The sequence below is a fragment of the Lutjanus erythropterus genome, chromosome 5, assembly GCF_056507025.1.
Source record: "Lutjanus erythropterus isolate fLutEry1 chromosome 5, fLutEry1.hap2, whole genome shotgun sequence".
In the NCBI taxonomy this organism is placed as follows: domain Eukaryota; kingdom Metazoa; phylum Chordata; class Actinopteri; order Lutjaniformes; family Lutjanidae; genus Lutjanus; species Lutjanus erythropterus.
In genome coordinates this window covers 28,247,614-28,265,261 of record NC_139321.1, presented here as the reverse complement: position 1 = coordinate 28,265,261, position 17,648 = coordinate 28,247,614, and the positions used below count along the sequence as shown (strand labels likewise).

General features: G+C 37.8%; 2 protein-coding genes and 1 non-coding gene across 3 annotated transcripts in view; 1 reads left to right on the top strand and 2 right to left on the bottom strand.

Annotated features, from left to right (window-relative positions):
- The window catches only part of elf1 (E74-like ETS transcription factor 1), a 64,154-nt gene extending 52,799 nt beyond the window's left edge, over positions 1-11,355 (bottom strand). The window contains exon 1 of the mRNA XM_084719539.1: positions 10,636-11,355. The gene's annotated coding sequence lies outside the window, so the exon portion shown is untranslated. The remainder of the gene's footprint in view (positions 1-10,635) is intronic.
- Positions 11,356-11,596: 241 nt separating this feature from the next.
- On the bottom strand, positions 11,597-11,668 carry trnae-uuc (transfer RNA glutamic acid (anticodon UUC)). The gene has a single exon. It is a non-coding gene; the product is annotated as a tRNA-Glu (tRNA).
- Positions 11,669-12,329: 661 nt separating this feature from the next.
- Positions 12,330-16,997, top strand: LOC146327107 (ubiquitin-conjugating enzyme E2 A). Its single transcript, XM_084719536.1, has 6 exons — positions 12,330-12,545; positions 14,210-14,290; positions 14,485-14,510; positions 16,332-16,421; positions 16,552-16,640; positions 16,735-16,997. Exons 1-6 carry the CDS (start codon positions 12,502-12,504, stop codon positions 16,861-16,863), a joined length of 459 nt encoding a protein of 152 aa, XP_084575662.1. The 5' UTR covers positions 12,330-12,501; the 3' UTR covers positions 16,864-16,997.
- The last annotated feature ends 651 nt before the right edge of the window (positions 16,998-17,648 follow it).

Below are 17,648 nucleotides of genomic sequence, written 5' to 3'. Positions count from 1 at the left end.
AAGTCACCAGTTAACCTAGCCTGCATGTCTTTGGACTGTGGGAGGAAGCCAGAGAACCCGGAGAGAACCCACACAGACATGAGGAGAACATGCAAACTCCGCACAGAAAGGCCCTGCCCCAACCAGCCGGGGGATAATAATAATAATAATAATAATAATAATAATAATAATAATAATAATACTTTGGATAAGTACTTCATACAACTCCACCTCAAAATACCTGAATTATGCCTTTAATATGCCCATGTTTTGGTTATTCAGGTTACTACAGACTATTGCAATAAATGATATCTAAGCCTGAATTATTATTCTATGGGTCAAAGTTCAGTAATGGAGCCCTGAATAGAAATAGTGCATTATATATTTTTCTCCCACTTGAACTTGATTTATCTGGCACATCTGGCATGCCCAACAAATCTGTACCAGGCAAACCACTCCACTAAGGCCTGCACTCAGAAAATCCAGATCATTCAGTGAAGAGTTATGTTAGAGGACTGTAGACTCATAAAACCTGACAAACATTTTGAAACTATCCTTGACAGGATGAGATATATGGGAGCCTTTGGAGGACACAGGATTGTTTGTGTAGCTTGGAGGTCATCTGATGGCTGCTCTCACCGCTCAAATACAGAGCAGGGAAGCTTTCAGCCGAGTCTGTCAGAGCAGAGGCCGGCCAACAGGACAGAAGTGCACCCCTCCAGAGACACAGAGTGAGGTAAACAAGAGGGCAGCAAGGCAGCGTAATTAACCCCACAGAGATGGACAAAGAATTATTGTAGGAGAAAACACTCAAAAACAGCTGTCAGGTCTGGGCTGTAGTGAAAGACTGAGGGTGATATGTAAATATCACAGTTATTTTGGTTTAAAAGCGTGGCAGCTGGTTGAGGTCAGACGTTGTTGTTGCAACAATCTAGTTTGTTCAAAAAGCTGACAGCTCACAGCACTAAGAAAGCGTTCTCATTCTCGGACAGTGAGCATCCTGAGCTGAGGCAGGAACATGATTCACTGTGGTGACTGAGTATGACTACAGACATAAAGAGCTGTGTTGGTGTTAAGCTGTAAAGACGATGCATTCAGGGTGTCACTGCTCATCCAAATATATGTGAATGATTCATCAGCACCTCTGAGCAGGCTTTGATGCACAGACCACAGGCCTTAAGCAGATAATATTTAATGTGGTGTTCATTTTACCCGACTGTACTCAGACTAATACGTAACATGAACCATATGCAGACTTATAAATGGATTCTTTGAGAGATACTATTGACTGGGCATCCCAAACCTCTGCTCTCCAGTGTCTCCCTGGGGTACTGCTCGAGCACCCAATAGAAAAAACTGACAAGAAAAATACTGAAGCTTCTCTCTCTCATACCTAGCATACTGCTCTGCATGTAGTAGAGTAATGTAGCTTCAGAATGGGAGCTTCCTCACCACGTATAAGACAGGAAGCCACATTAAACACTAAGAAAAAAATAACTAAATATCCACTGCTCTTGAAAAAGCACTGCTGTTTGAGTGTTGCTGATCGTAGTTGAAGTGCTTATGATGTCAATTTGCCAGTTTTTATGGTCTATTTTGAAGCTTTGCCAGAATATTACATTATTACTCTAAAATACAAAAATCAAACTGGGAAGAAATAAATTAATTTGTGAACCAGTTTTAATACTAGGACCGCCAACGGACAACATACAAACAGTTGTGATTTGTTCATTTTTTAACAAGGAGGATAGCCAAATGGCAGCAACCGATACTGACCATCAGACGCTCCTTCAGTCAGTGTATTGAAAAAGTCAAAGCTGCAAAATGCTCCACCATGTTCCCCAGCTAGCTGCTAATTGTCGTCTGTTGGTAGGGCTAGGCAGGCAGTGTGCAATGAGTTTTTAGAGCATCTTGCTAAATTCAGCTGCCTGTTGGATCTGGAAGTGGTGCTGATGAGAGCGCTGAATGTGAGCCAAATCAGCAGGCTAAATCTATGTATGAGCTGAAAGATGTCAACCCCCTTTGAACTCAGCAATAGAAATGGCCCAACAGTGGCTATTTTTTATTCAAAATATTACTTAACACTTCATAAGAAATTTGAATTATGTCCATTCTCTAGTTTCTGAGATGCAAATGCATGATGCAATGTGAAGGCATTTTCAAATAATATAATGATGTGATGATGCAAAAGACAGAAGCCTTAGTTTCCCGCTGCAAAAAGAATGGATACTCTAGCTACTATGGTCTTTATTTTAGCTCAGCAGTTTAAACAGGGTGAAGAACTGTATAGCTGAGGGTCAAACAGTAATTCTCTGTGTTGTCACTCCGATCAACACCTTTCACAAACACATGGTCAGCTGATGCATTGTTAGTATAAAAATATTGATTATAGCAACATTACAATGAATTCTAAACATGTGGCGGGCCTCAGTGAATTGTTTCATGCACTAAATCTGATCCCCACACCAGTGGTTTGACATCGCTTGTATAGACAATAGGTTTAGTTCCCATAGTATTGATCCTTAGTTGGTTGGCCAATAAACCAAATAGATGGCATAAATCTTTTAGCTCATAATGCAACACACAGTAGCTGTTGAACAGATAAGCAAGCACTAGCTGCTGTAGTAGTACTGCAACTCATTAATTATCAAATACAGAAAGCAGGCCAACAATCCAGATTGTCCACATCACACTTCTGTGGGCTGTAACTGCTACCTGCAGTCAGATAACAGCAGAGAGCATTCACTGCAGTCACGTCACTGACCACATAACTGCTGTTTCTCATACAGACATCTTATCATGAACAATCACTGAGGTTTTGACAAGTCCATCTGTGTCACACCAGCTAATTCAGGTCTAAGAGCACGACTGCTGCAGCATGAGGCAACAACCAGCAGTTTTTAACCCGAGAGCTCCCGTTTATCTCAAGCTCATTACTAATAAAATGCCATGAGGCCCTAAGAGCATATTGCTCTGTCACTCAGAGCCCAGATTATAATACCCATTGGCTGCATGCAGTTAAATAATTCATCAAGCCTGTGGACTGCATGTCACTCTGAAATTAACCCAAAGATGAAAAACAACTACATTTGCTGACAGTGAAGACAGACAATTGCCCCTCAGCAGATGTGATGAGCTGCCAGAGCTCACTGCAACTTCTGTCAACTCTGTCGTCGCTTATATTAGTCACACTTGTTGACAGAGTTTGTTGAAAGTTGAATGAGGAAAGATCAGTTGGCTTCTTCAGGCAAAGCTCACTGTTTGAATCTGAGCTCCGCTGAGTGGAGCTGACTCATGAAACATCTCCATGAACCATTTACTACTACCTCATTAGCTCTGACATACATGAAAAATGACAGGGTGAAATATCATTACAGTGCTGAAGTTGCAGGCAAAGCTGGTTTCTATTTTTGTGAGAACCTACTTTGTGTGGTCAAACTACAGTAAGCTGAACATTACATACGAAGCCATCAGGCCTTAATGCAATTACACTTACATCAGTGATACAGCTTGCTATACTGTGCTTACATGGACCTCAGCCGGCACCATAAAAACATCTGTAAGTAATGTTGTTAACTAATCTCACAATGTCAACACACAGCTGGTGGACACTATATACTCAGATTTATTCTGCAGTAGTTCTCCCAGCAGAGTGTCTGTTTAAAAGTCACAAAAATCATTAATAATCTTTTAGAGGAAGTAGTTTGTTTTCATAGCAGTGTGCTTTTTGTTCAAAAATTAAAACAAGCCAGTGAGCCAGTTTATTATCAGAACTTATAAACTAAATAACAGATTGTATATCTCATTTATTTAATGGTTGTCGGTTTGCAGGCAGATTTTGTTTGTTTGGACAGGCTAGCTGTTTCCCCTCCGATACAGTCTTTATGCTAAGATAACTGGCAGCTATGCTTTCGCTTTATATTCACAGCAAAGACATGAAAGTGGTAGCAATCTTCTCATCTTCTCTCAGCAAGAAAGCAAATAGGCATATTTGCTAAGATGTCAGACTATTCATTTAAGTAAAACTGTAATGCTTCTACTCAAATGTGATATTCCCACTGGATTATCATTACAAAGTCTTTATTGTTGCCTCACTTTGTAAATGTATTATTTCTTAATAAAAACATATTCTACACAGATGAAGACAGGATTATAATGATGCATCAAAATAGCCATTATTTGTCTGTATAGCTTTATTGGTTTAGTGCCAACTACCTGAATTATTTGAGGGTTTAAGTCACAGAACTAACCTTTACTACCACATTTATAACACAAGTACAAACTTCAAACACAAAGTTCACTTGTCCTCTTTTGCTTGCTAAAAATAGTTCGACTGCAGTCCTGTATTACATCATTACAATCCACAGATTCATGGAGAAACTAAGGCATAATGACTCGTCCAAGTCACATGCTTGTGAGACAAGGCAGCATGAGAGCAGAATGAGGTTACAGGTGGAATTTCCCTTGTCTCTAATTTCTCTCTGACGTCATGTCCAGTGGCAGTGGTTGACTTCTGCTGCCTAGCAATCAAACATGTCTGACAAGGTGATAGTCAGGTATCAAAAAGCCTGGTGGTGGTGGTGGTGAAACATCAGTGTACATTTAAGGAACTTTTCACACAGCAGTTCCCCTGCAAGCCCTCAACAGACAACAGCCAACATGGGGTATTTTTCTACATGTAGAAAAGGGAAGTTCAACAGTTTTATTTCTCTTTTCACATGTCGGTTCCTGCATTTCTGCAAGTCATTTGAGGTTCCAGCCATCTCATATGATTGTTTGTTTTGTCAAAGCATATGAACATTGCCATCTTGTGGTTATTTCAAAGGCATCAAACTAATTTACACCTCAGAAATGGTCATTATGTAACTAAATATGGTGGCCTCAGAAAGATCATCACACTATTATAAGCTTGCAACAGTTAATAGCAAGTTATTTTTAGGTGCATGTGTGGACATCATATCAACTCCTGGATACAAATAGCTCCAAAAACTGGGAGGTAGGCTTGTTTTACAGATTGTGCAGACGTAATTAAGTACAAATACTTTGTTACTGTGCTCAAGAAGAGTTTTCAGGTATCTTTAGTTTACTTAAGTATTTACTTTTGACTCTTTACTTTTCTCCCTACACCAGGCCTATTCAAGCTAGTCACCCATGTTTAACAACCTCATTCCAGCCCTTTGGTCATTTATAAAAATGTCAAAAAGTATACATTGTGATTTTATTTAAATAACCTGACAATATTTCAAAGTTCAGGAGTGTTTACATTGTTTAGATCATTGTTTTATTAGTAGGCTAATTTGCCCATTCGTTGGTTACGTCTGTTGTTAGGCACACAGGCACTCATTTTAAAAAGCTTTACTCAATCTGTTTAAGCAGAGCGAATTTATTAGGAGAGACAAACATAATTAAAAAAGTGAAACAACAAGCTGCTTCTTGTCTATGATCACAAAGGTGCATTGTTTTTTTTTTGTGCTTTTATACATAGTATTTACTTTCCAATTATGAAAACATATAAAGTGGGCAAAAACTAAAAAGGTAGATTGTTTTACACATTTATTTTCCTAACTTAACAGGTCAAACATAGGAAATGTAACTGTCCGGACCCTTGGCACTAAACTCTTTTTCAAATCTGGCCTTTCTAAAAAGGTAATTTAAGAGGCCTGCCCTACATTTTAATACAAACATCTGTACTGTCTACAAATGTACATTTTCAAAACAGGGTCATTGCTTTAGTTATAATGCATTACAGAGGAAGTGTTGATTATTTTTATTTTGCATCACTGCACGCCGCCTTCCCAACATCCAGAATGATTTGAGCCTATATGGCGAGAACACAAATAACACATCAAAAACATGATTCCTTGTTGTATCCATCAGTGCGTATCACTCAAGACAGATGTAACACAGGGTTTCTCCACCTTTTGCAAAGTCAAATTCAAGCATTTTCTAGGTGCATTTTCAACCTTTTCTTGTACCTTGTAACTGTGGTAAAAATTATACATATACATACATACTCAAAATTATTATTTCACTCCTTCACCACATTAAATCAGATTATATATTACTGCAATCAGCCAAAATTATGTTTAATGACAGAAGTCCAGAGGAGGTGACAAATGCTAATATAACCTGGTTGAGTCAATATAAAATCATTAGACCAATAACTTCCAATTTCAATAAAGTCTTCAATAAAGTTGTTTTCAAGCCAACGCTCACTGAAACAGCAACCTCCTTACATGCTGTTGTCAGTTAGCCTCCCACTCACTGTTCCATCAGAGAGCACACATCAACAAAGACAGACAGGCGACACTTAACGTAGTCACACGTGTAAAGTGGCAAGCGAGGCTCGGGTGGAGTCATCTTCATTTTGTGCGACAGGTAAAAGCAAGTGGGCTGTCTCAGACTTGTTTCTTTATCTAAAAGCTGAACTAGTCAGTCAGATAGTGATTTATTATAAATGTAATGCAATTACAATTTCAAGTAGTTTAAAGCCCTAATTCCAAAATCCAAGCATTTTTCAAACCTTTAAAACATTATATTTAAGTTCAAGTGTTTTCAAGATTTTTTCAACAACCATAAGGGCCCTGGTAACAAGACAAAACAGACAAGAGACTCAGTGGTGAGATTCAGTCAGCTTTGCACAGAAACAGTCAGTAGAAATGTCCTTCAGAGGGCTACTTTTTACCCTTATACTTGAGTACATTTCAGAGTCTGTACTTTTTTACTTTTACTTAAGTAAATAGGTTGAACCAGTGCTTCTGTTTTTACCAGAGTCTTCTTTTACACAAGTATCTGTACTTCTACTTGAGTAAAGAATATGTGCATACTTTTGCCACCTCTGAGGTTACCACATATGCCAACTTGCAAAAGAAAAAAGCTGCTGGTTTCCCGTCTCTGGCAAGGCCACTCTGAAAGCTTCTGTGAAACTGGAGTGCTGCTTTCTAAATAGGATAAAAGCTCAGATCTTCTTTTTGTGTAGCCAAATCAATATCCTGCAGCCCATTAAGGCAGGCGGGCACATCTTGGGCAAGAAGAAGAAGTGTCTGATGTCTGAGGAGCTCCTTATCACTGAAGGGAGAGCAGCTCAGGACAGCTCTCTCCATTGTTGTCCTTGGTCATCATCATCACACTCCTCCTCAGCTGCTCTCACTGCCGACAGTGACATCACTGTCACAGGATAAGAAAGCTACCGGGAACTGCTTTGGCCCCAACCACATAGTCTTCTATCTACAGTGTGCATATACAACTGACTGTATAACTAAAAGCCTGTGCTGCATTAAAGGGATAGTTTTGATTATTTGAGGTGGGGCTATATGAGGTACTTATCTGCTTTAGGGAAGCAGAGAGGAGTACAAGCACAGAAGCTAAGCAAAAAACTGCTGTAGACAGGGGTAGCAACAAAAGGTATTATAGCTACTTAAAAAGGTCCACCTAAAAAATCAATATCACTTTAAATGTATGCTATGTTTAGAATATAGCCTTTCTAGCAGGAAATATATAAGCCAAATATTGCTTTCTCCAAACCAACCAATCTCCATGGGCAAAATCAGTGACTTTACCTTGAAGAACACAGGAGTTGCTGGTCTATTGCTGCCTTGATCAGTCAGTTTTGTGTTATTGTGTGACTCCTGTGGTTTAAAAGGATAGTTCTGTCCTACCAAAGTCACTCAAAAATGCAAATAAAGTAACAGATTGAGGCAGTAGTAGAGCAGAAAATCCCATGTTCTGCAAAGTAAAATGAATGATTTCACCTAGGGAGTTTGGTTGGTTTGTAGAGGGTGATATTTGGCTTATATAACACCGGTTGCCCTTTGATAAAGCTTGTTTGATGGCAAGGTAAAGTGGTGAAAATATTCTATATATACTGTACACCTGAACTGATATTGATCGGTCCTTTTTAAGTTTCTAAAATACCTTCTCTTACTGACCCTGTCTACAGCAGAATGTTGCTTGGTTCCATGCTCGTACCCCTCTAAGCCCACCATCTTCTACTGTAAGTAATACACTGACTATTGGTAAGTACCTCATACAACCCCACATCAAATAATCTGAACTATCCCTTTAAAGATATCAAAGCAGAGAGGAACTGGAAAAAAAGAAAGGATGAATGCGTGGGCAGCGGCATGGCAGGATGTTTCTAAAACAAGGGCACATGCTTGAAACAAACAAGACAACTCCACACACTGGAGTATATTTGGAAAGTCTTGTTCTGGATAATTGCTTTCAGTGGATTTAAGTTTCCAATTATCCACAAGCCTCTGCCAGTGTTCCCACCATAGGGGGACAGTAGGGGAGGGGAGGGAAGACAGGGCGGGTGAAGGGTGGGTGGGTCCAGCTGGTCCTGTCTCTGGTGGGACTGACGAGCTACAAGCTCATAATTCTCTCCCCTTCTTTTGCGTCACAGCCGCCTCCTCCGAAGGGAGCAACTGCTGTCGACCAATGAGGTTGTGTCTGTCCGTCCCATGATACAAGCATCTTAGCCCAAAAATGTAAACATCTGGCAAACATTTAGACTTGCCACAGAGGAGGGTTGATTGCAGATATTTTTTTTTTTTTGGAAATTGGGTAATGCAGAATGAGTGACACACTGTGGAGTCAGATAATCAATGTTATAGTTCTCAGAATTGTTCATAGTTTTACTTATACTAAACAGGGTTGCAACATGGTCTGCAAATTTCCAAGTGCCAAAGTTGACATATCAAAATTGCTTATTTTGAGCAGCCAACAATCCAAAACAAAATGAAAGTCAGTTTGCTATCAATGAAGAGTAAAAGAAATAGCAAATATGTCTGCTCCTCACTGGGGTTTTCCAGTTTCTTATATTACTATTTCATATTAGACAGTGATTAGCTTTCAGTTTTGTTACACGTGTACATTTAAGCATTTATAATTATTTTAAAAATTCCAGTTTATTGTTTCAGCACTCTGATGTCATTTATGTTTTACTCCCTAATATCAGTATCAGCCCCCTGTATCAGTTGGACCTACCAAACCTAACAAACTTAGATACAAGTCATTAAAGTTAAGATAAACATAAGAAAAACACATGTATGAGTGGAGGGGATCTTTAAGTCTTCCATTCAAAGCTATAGTTTGACTTCATGATCATTGCAGATTAAATAAGCAAATATACATCTTTTAGAAGCTGCAACTAGCGAATTTTTGGTTTTCTTTCTTAAAGAATTACTTTAAATGATCATTTAAATTCTGCCACTAATTGTCTGTTGATTGACTAATGGATTAATTATCTACTCATTTCAGCTCTAATACCAGTTAACTCTAGTCTGAGGACACATTTTATGTTTTTCTGTGGGGTCAATCATAAATAGAGAAGGCTGGTCTTTTCCATGCTTCCTCGACAGGGCCACACCTGGCATGTTAGATTCAGTGTCAAGAGTTCAATCTGACAATGGAGGATAAAATGAGTCACTCTGAACTATTTAGACTTAACTCCACATAACCTGGATGTGATGCCTGTAGTGTTTCCCAGTGATTCCCATCACCATACACACATCATCCTCAAGTGAAGCCAGTTTCTGTCATTAAACCTGCAGACTGTGCTTTGACCTCAGTTTTTGTCACTGTTCACTGAGTAAGTAAAAAGATGTGTCCATTAATATTATGTATGGATATTCATATTTCTCTTCTGCCACCTGTTCTTTTTTCAGTGGGGAGCCACTGTCAACATCACACTGTTAAGTTTGAGAGAGTTTTCTGTTTGAACTGACAGCTAAGCTTAGCAAGCTAATGCTAACTGAAGCGGTGTTTTCAGAGCGCTATATTGAAGAGCAAAATAATGTACATGCTGTGCTGTTTTAACCAGCTCTCGATTAATTGACTAGCTATTTGGTCCATACAATTTCAGAAAATAGTGAAAAATGTTGATCTGTGTTTCTAAGAGCCCAAGATGACGTCCTCAACTGTCTTGTTTTGTCCACAAACCAAAGACATTCAGTTTACTGTCATATAGGAGTAAAAAAAAACAGAAAATGTTCACCTTTAAGAGGCTGAAATCAGATTTGAAATCAACTTGGAGATATTTTTTCTTAAAAAACTATTAAAAATGAATCTATAATTAAATAGTCAATTAACAATCAATTAATCATTGCAGCTCTAAATTAACATTCTACTGTGTGGACCCTTATAGACACTTCAAAAGTGTTGAAATCAGTTCTGACAGTGTTAATCTGAGTATGCTGAAGTTGCTGTGTAGCAGATCACAGTTATAGCTGGGGCATTGTTAAGGGGGGTAACGTCTGAAGCACTAAATTGTCAAGACACACACACACACACACACACACACACACACACACATACATATACACGCCATCAGTGCAGTCACATGCCGGCTGACTGACACAAAGGGGAGTCACAGAAATGTAAGCAGTAGTAGACAAAGTAGAGCTGCGTGTATCCTAAAGGGTTGGTTACTAACATCATATGAGTTGAGTCATGCTTCTTTAGCTGTAGTCTGATAAACTTTTTTGAACGTAGCGTACATTATCCAACAATAGACTATTATTTGCTAAAAGTCCTGAGTATTTCACAATAAAAGCACAAATACAGGGGAAACACAATTATTATAATTACAGTTAGATAGAAGAAAGCACGCTATGACTACCAAACATGCTTTTAAAAGACACTCAGTGGACTTACCCTGGTAGAAGCTGTCATCAGCACAGCATATTCCCTGGCTTTATGCAGGCAGTGAGTGGCTGACTGTCCTCATGAAACACGGCGACGTTAGAAAAACATATTATCCCTGGTGAGCGAGTTGGAGACGAGCGGTCCTGTAGCTAACCTACATCATTGTACAGTCACCGGTCAGTTTAGCGTCCCGCTGCTTTCGTGTGAACCCTGACAGACACAAGGTTGCAGTCTTCTCCGGCAGAGAGGGGCTGATGCGTGGGGAATTCCTAGCAGTCACATTTTCCTGGGAAATGATTGGCCCGGCACCAAAGTCTGTAGTAAGAGAGACCAGAGGAGTCAGGACAGGTCTTTACTGGTGAGCAATATATGCATCGCTACAAAACGTTATGGAAAAAGTTGTTTAGTGTCCGCGCTATATCATATCGCCTTAAAAAGTTAATAACGAGCAATAAATGTTTTAATCCTACTCGATATTATTAAAATTGACGTTGGTATTGTACTCCGACACTACGCTAACTGTAAATTAGCTACCTAACTGTTAAGGAGTTAACCGTTACGCGGTCACAGGTGTGGCTTTACAAGCAATTAATTAATAGCGGTCGCACACGCTAACGTTGGAGTTTGGTTTTAGTCGAGTCTCCTCTCCTCCACGTTACTTCGTAGACTACAGTAAGTGTTGCCACAGGGCGACATGAGTGGAAATGGGCATCTTCCGGGAATGTCCAAGCCGTTGTGGGATGAGAGCAATTGAGGATAACTCCTCAACGGGCGGGGTCTGCATTACAGTTGGCTCCCTGGAAATGATGAACGTATGTTGTGAAAGCTGTATCAAATAACCTGCAACAAAAAACACTTTGCATTTGTCGACAATCATGCGCTTCCTGTGGAGATTAGTTATTATATTTGGTCATGTTCTTAGATCAAAGAAACATTAGACCCATTATTGGACAAAGACAAAAGGAGACAGTTCCCATACCGGGAGTCGAACCCGGGCCGCCTGGGTGAAAACCAGGAATCCTAACCGCTAGACCATATGGGACACTTACATAGTGTGTTGACGGAAGATATTTTGAATTGGTTAGACGAACTGTTTTTTTTTTTTTGTTTTTTGTTTTTTTAAATGTTGAAAAATTATATTTTAACAGTTGTCTAATAAGCCAATATACTGTGGTTACCACGTATTAAATTTAAAGCAATCATGTTATTACTCGTGTTTTGGGTTGCTGCAGCGTATAATTTATAAACACCTGGGTGCTAACTACCATCTAGTGGTCTTTCAGTGTTACTGTAGATTGAATACAAGTTATCAGTCATAAATACCTTGTATTATTAACAGTCACTGGTTATACTTAATTAATTGAACATGGATTGAATGAATCGATAAATGTGGTAAAATAATGAATAGGTGGAAACGGTGAAGAATAAAACCTTAATACCATGCGAATCTTTTATCGTGTTCCGAGAAAACTAAATATGAGTGCTAAACATATGACGTAATTTTCGTTGGAATGACCCAAGTCTAGAGACCGGGTGCTCTCAGCTTTATAAAACACTCTATCTATATTTACACCGTGCTGAAACTGGGTCACATATGTAAACGCGTATATTCAACAGTACCACGTTCAGTGCTAATGTTAGTATGCGTTCATGTGGCAGTACAGCTCACAAATTTATTTCCAGTCGATATTAATTTCCTCTTTCTAGTGTAAGTGGTAGCGCCCTTAGACCAGCAGAGGCAGCCAAATATTTGACAAACTAGCAATCGCTCGTTAGCCTGCTAGGAGTCACAATAATACACCGATTAAAAATACATTTTCTCACACTTGAGCCGCTTACGTGTATGCTAAGGATTTAGGTTTCCGTGTCAACAGGATGTCAACTCCAGCAAGACGACGTTTGATGAGAGATTTTAAACGGTAAGAGACAGGAAAACAACAGAGTAGTAGCTATAGCTAATGTTAGCAATGTCCGGTTAGCTTGTTAGCGTTAGCCTAAATGGTATTCTAAACTACAACACGATTATTATATAATAATACACATTGACATATAAACACTGGGAAATTTGAATCGTGTTTTTGACGTCTGTGTGGGTATCTGTCGTTAATTTTGGATCGTATTATTAAACTAATTATAGGTAAGGTACTGACAGGTAACGATAATTACTGGTAGGTAGCGCTGACACCAGCGTTAGCAAGGCAGTAAGGAGTAGTAACGTTGATGAGGTCTAAGCTATTGTTTGCTTTCATACATATAGATGTGCTATTGCCTTTTATTTTCATATGTAATATAATAACTTCTCCACGAGCCTTCCCCTGAAACTGTTTATGTCTGTGTCCATATCTGATTTCTGTGGGCTGTATTTGTAACTGATTATTGGGTATACTGTTGAAGTCATTGGCCAGATGGCCCTTCACAGCCAGATAAAACCTTTGGTTACATGCACTCTGTCCAAATACACGCTGATCAAGGGAGCTCCTTCCCCCAGGTCTTAATAGATCACTATCTAAGTATGAGGATAAGCAACCATCTGCCATGCAGTCACTAAAAACCTGAAGACTTTCTGCACGGTATCGGCACATTGTTTCGTATCCCTTATCTTCAGTATGTTCCAACAAAATAGTCCAGGATCTAATCCTGGTTGGCCCACAGTCAGAATCAATCATCACAGTATTTTTTGTCCATGTCAGTTTTAACAAACATGCGTAAGGAATGTGGTTGTGATGACTAAGCAGGTGAAGGCTTTGTTAATTTTAATTCTTGTAAAACAGTACACGATACACAAATTTATTGTTTTAGCACTGTAGCACAATATTATTACAGCACAAATCATGTTATATTACTAAAAATATCCAGATGAATGATTAACAGTATATTAATGTTTGTACTATGTTGGTTATAGATGCAGGTATTAATCAATTTAGTTGTTTATTGTTGAATTAATAGCCAGCTGTTTTGATAATCGATTAATTGGTCTGAGTAATTTTTTTAACAAAACAAGTCAAAATTATCTGATTCCACCTTCCTAAATGTGAAGATTTTTTTGTTTCTTTACTGTTCAATGATGGCAAACTGAGTATCTTTGGATTGTGGACAAAACAAGACAGATGAGATGATCATCTTGGGCAAAACACTGGTCGTCATCTTTCACAATTTTCTCACATTTTATAAACTAAATAACTAATTGATTAACCAATAAAATGGTCAACAAATTAATCGCCAATGAAAATAATTGTTAGTTGCAGCACCAATATTAATTTACTACCCAGCTATAAATCTTGGTGGAGTGTTTGTCATTGTTAGATCTGCTAACTCTCAGCCCTCCTTCAACATACAGCTGCCTACCTCAGAGAGGCTTGTATTCTGTTTAATATTCAACAGGTTCTTCCTGTCTGCTGATTTGTACACTAGAAAGCTTTACTCCTGATTTTTAATATTATGAATTATTAATTACATACCCTATTGACCACCACAGTGGTTATAATACAGTATGCCAAGTAGTAATGCTTAGACAGAGCATAACACAGAGGAGTCTAATATATCACCTGCATTTTGTAACATCGCTGTGCTTTTACTCTGTTAGGCTGCAAGAGGATCCTCCAGCTGGAGTTAGTGGGGCCCCATCAGAAAACAATATCATGGTATGGAACGCTGTCATTTTTGGGTAAGTTAAGTTGATTTGTTGAAAACTAAAACAGAGAAATTTTAGACATTTTACAAATTTGTTGAAGTATTCACTGCTTGTTTTGGGGGATTAAGCTGTAGTTTATGCAGTGAGTATTTTAAATTACACCATTAAAAAGTCACTGGAACTTTCTCTAAGTTGATTTTATAATGTGTGCTTTTTCTCTCCTTTAGACCAGAGGGAACACCTTTTGAAGATGGTAAGTCCGCTCTAAAGCAGTTTATTCATACAAATAATTTATCTTTCTAACTATCCTATGACATTAACCTAGCATATATTCACGAGTTACATAAAGTCGATTGGTATGGTAATAAATAAGGTTTTGCAGAATGTCTTTTTTTTCTTCTTTTTTTTATCATTTGAAGCTTCTATTGAGGTTTTTGAATAGACCTTTAAATGTCTGTCATCATAATTTATGACATCATCAGCCTAAGTAATCATCAAACACAATCTTCAGTTTGAATTAAGGTATTAATTGTATTTAATTAGTCTTTTTAGTCTTTTATTAAATCGGCTTTCTTTAATGAACATAACTCATTGGTTTTGTCAACACAAATATAATTTATGATGCTAATACATTGCTGTTACACTGCCCCATAGATACACATGCATCTCTCCCTTTGTGTGCAGCAAGTGGGAGAGAACAGTTTTTTTCACTATAGTGAAAATACTGTTTTTGAAAAACTTAACACCAACAAATATCAGGTGCTGGAAATAATTGAAAATGCTTAAATTTTAATGTACACTTTGAAGATATGAAAGTGTTTGGATTTTTGATGAAGTACTTGAAATTGTAACTACATTACTTACATAATAAATTGCTACCTGATTGAATAGTTTTTTTTAGATATAGAATTAAAATAAATCATATATTGGTATGGTTATATTGGAGTCTACTTTCAGACAGGTGACACATTTGTAAACGTGAAGTTTTGTTGTTTTCCTTAATTTGTCACCCTTCTGTGTAATTCTATTACAAAACAGAATTTTGGTTGTGTATAGCATAATAACCTGATTTAATGTGATGAAATAGCGAAATAATATTTTATATATATGAATATGAGTATATGAATATAAATATGTAATTTACCACAGACATAAGGTGCTGGAAAAGCTTGAAAATGCACCTTGACTTTGATTTTGGAAATGTTGTGGGAATCCTTAAATATGGATTGAAGCAGAATATCTCATGAGATAAATACTTGTTAATTTTGGAAATTATTCCGTCATCTTTTTTTTTTTTTTTTAATAAATTTTGAGTTTTGGACATTACAGCGCTCTGCAGTTATTGGAAATGTTTGGATTACACGAGTCAGAAACAGTCCTATGCAGCCACCACTGAGATCTAATTCTACAAATAGAATATAGTGTGGCCTAATTTTTATCTGCAACTGTGCAGAAATATCAGCTATAAACTGAGTAAATTCACATTCCACTACACAAATCCATTTCTGACGGTGTAGTCTTGATTTTGTCATAGCAAGAACACCAGAAACGACTAGTGAGACATTTTCCAGTTGGTTAGATCAGTGTTTCCTAAACTTTTTTTTTTTGGGACACCGTTTTAAAACATGGCAAACCATCGTGACCCAGTTCACAAAAGGTCTGACCAGAAGTCCTGGGAACAGTTAATTTGTGCATAAATGAGTGTTGCTGACCATTGTTACTGCCATTTCCAAATCACCTTATGTTGCCTTGACATGTATTATTGAAAACATACACATGTTAAATACTTAATAAATGAGCAGTAAATATAGTTAGGCTGAGTTAACAGGCCATCTCATTTTTATTTCCTCTCATCAGTAAAACAGTATACACATTTTAAATGCTCTATAAAGTGTGTGTTGCAGACATAAATCTTAAATTTGCTGAATGTCTTCCATAGTCTTATTTATTTGGCAACCCAAATAAAATCTCCTTCAAACCCAGTCTCTGGGAATGACTGGGTTAGATTATTTTAATGCACTGTTTTTAGTAAATGTATTTAACTTGATACTATACCATTACTTTTTGCTTTCAGGAACCTTCAAACTTACCATTGAATTCACAGAGGAATATCCTAATAAACCTCCAACAGTGCGATTTGTCTCCAAAATGTTTCATCCAAATGGTATGTACTTCACTGCCAGGGGTGGATACTTGCTCTTACATTTTCAGTTGCAGTATTAAGAAGTTTTTAGATTTATCCTGTATTTATCTTAGGAGAACTGGTTTGTTTTAATCTGTGCGTTCTTTTGTAGTGTATGCAGATGGCAGCATATGCTTAGATATACTTCAGAATCGTTGGAGTCCAACCTATGATGTGTCTTCAATCTTAACTTCAATACAGGTAATCTAATACAATTTTCCATGTGTAAAGTAATTTAAACATGATGACTTTATTAGTAACCTAACCCGCTACACATTCTCTGTTGCATATTTAGTCTTTACTGGATGAGCCAAACCCAAACAGTCCAGCCAACAGCCAAGCAGCCCAGCTGTACCAGGAAAACAAGCGGGAGTATGAGAAGAGGGTTTCTGCTATTGTTGAACAGAGTTGGCGTGACTGTTGACCCCCGTTATTGTTCGAGTATGAACAGTGTCCAGCCCAGAATCAAGAAACCACCACCGATCAAGAAAACAACTGATCTCACAGAAATAAAAATGACACATCTTTAAAATCCTTCTCAGTATATTTGTCCCATAACTGTTGCTAAGTTTGTATGCTGTTGTGTTGTGGCATTCACTCCTGCCGAATGCTATTGTTGGGCAATAGCGTCTGTTTGTTAAAAGTTAATGTACCTTGTTATATCTGGGTTACTTGCTACATGCCCCAACTATTTTTTCTTTTTTTTTAAAGGCAATAGCCGCTCTCTCAGTTGTCACTTTTCTACCTGTTTATTTACACATGAAGTAAACTGGTTGGATGATAGTGATAGTTAATTAGATGTGCTTGCTGTGTGGTTTGCTGTGTAGGTACAGACAGTTCATGTCTACAAAAAAAAAAAACTGTTCATGGGTGTTTCTCCTTCTGTTTCAGTGGCCTCTCTCCTTTTGGTTTTGTTTCTTTCTGCCTTTTGAAAGCCTTTCAGAGGGATAGAAAAAATACCCTGGCATGGACATCCATCCCTCTAACAAGTGAACTCAACAGATGCCTTTGAGGGTAGTTTTTTTTTTTTTCTCTCTCTTAAACGTAATTGTAAGCCATGCCTTTTGACTTCAAATATGTACTAGATATTGGTGACACACATACATATATATATATGTATATATATATATATATATATATATATATACACATATACATATGTCCCTCTTCAAAACAGAAAGAAGACATTAAGTACCCTTTTTGGGCACT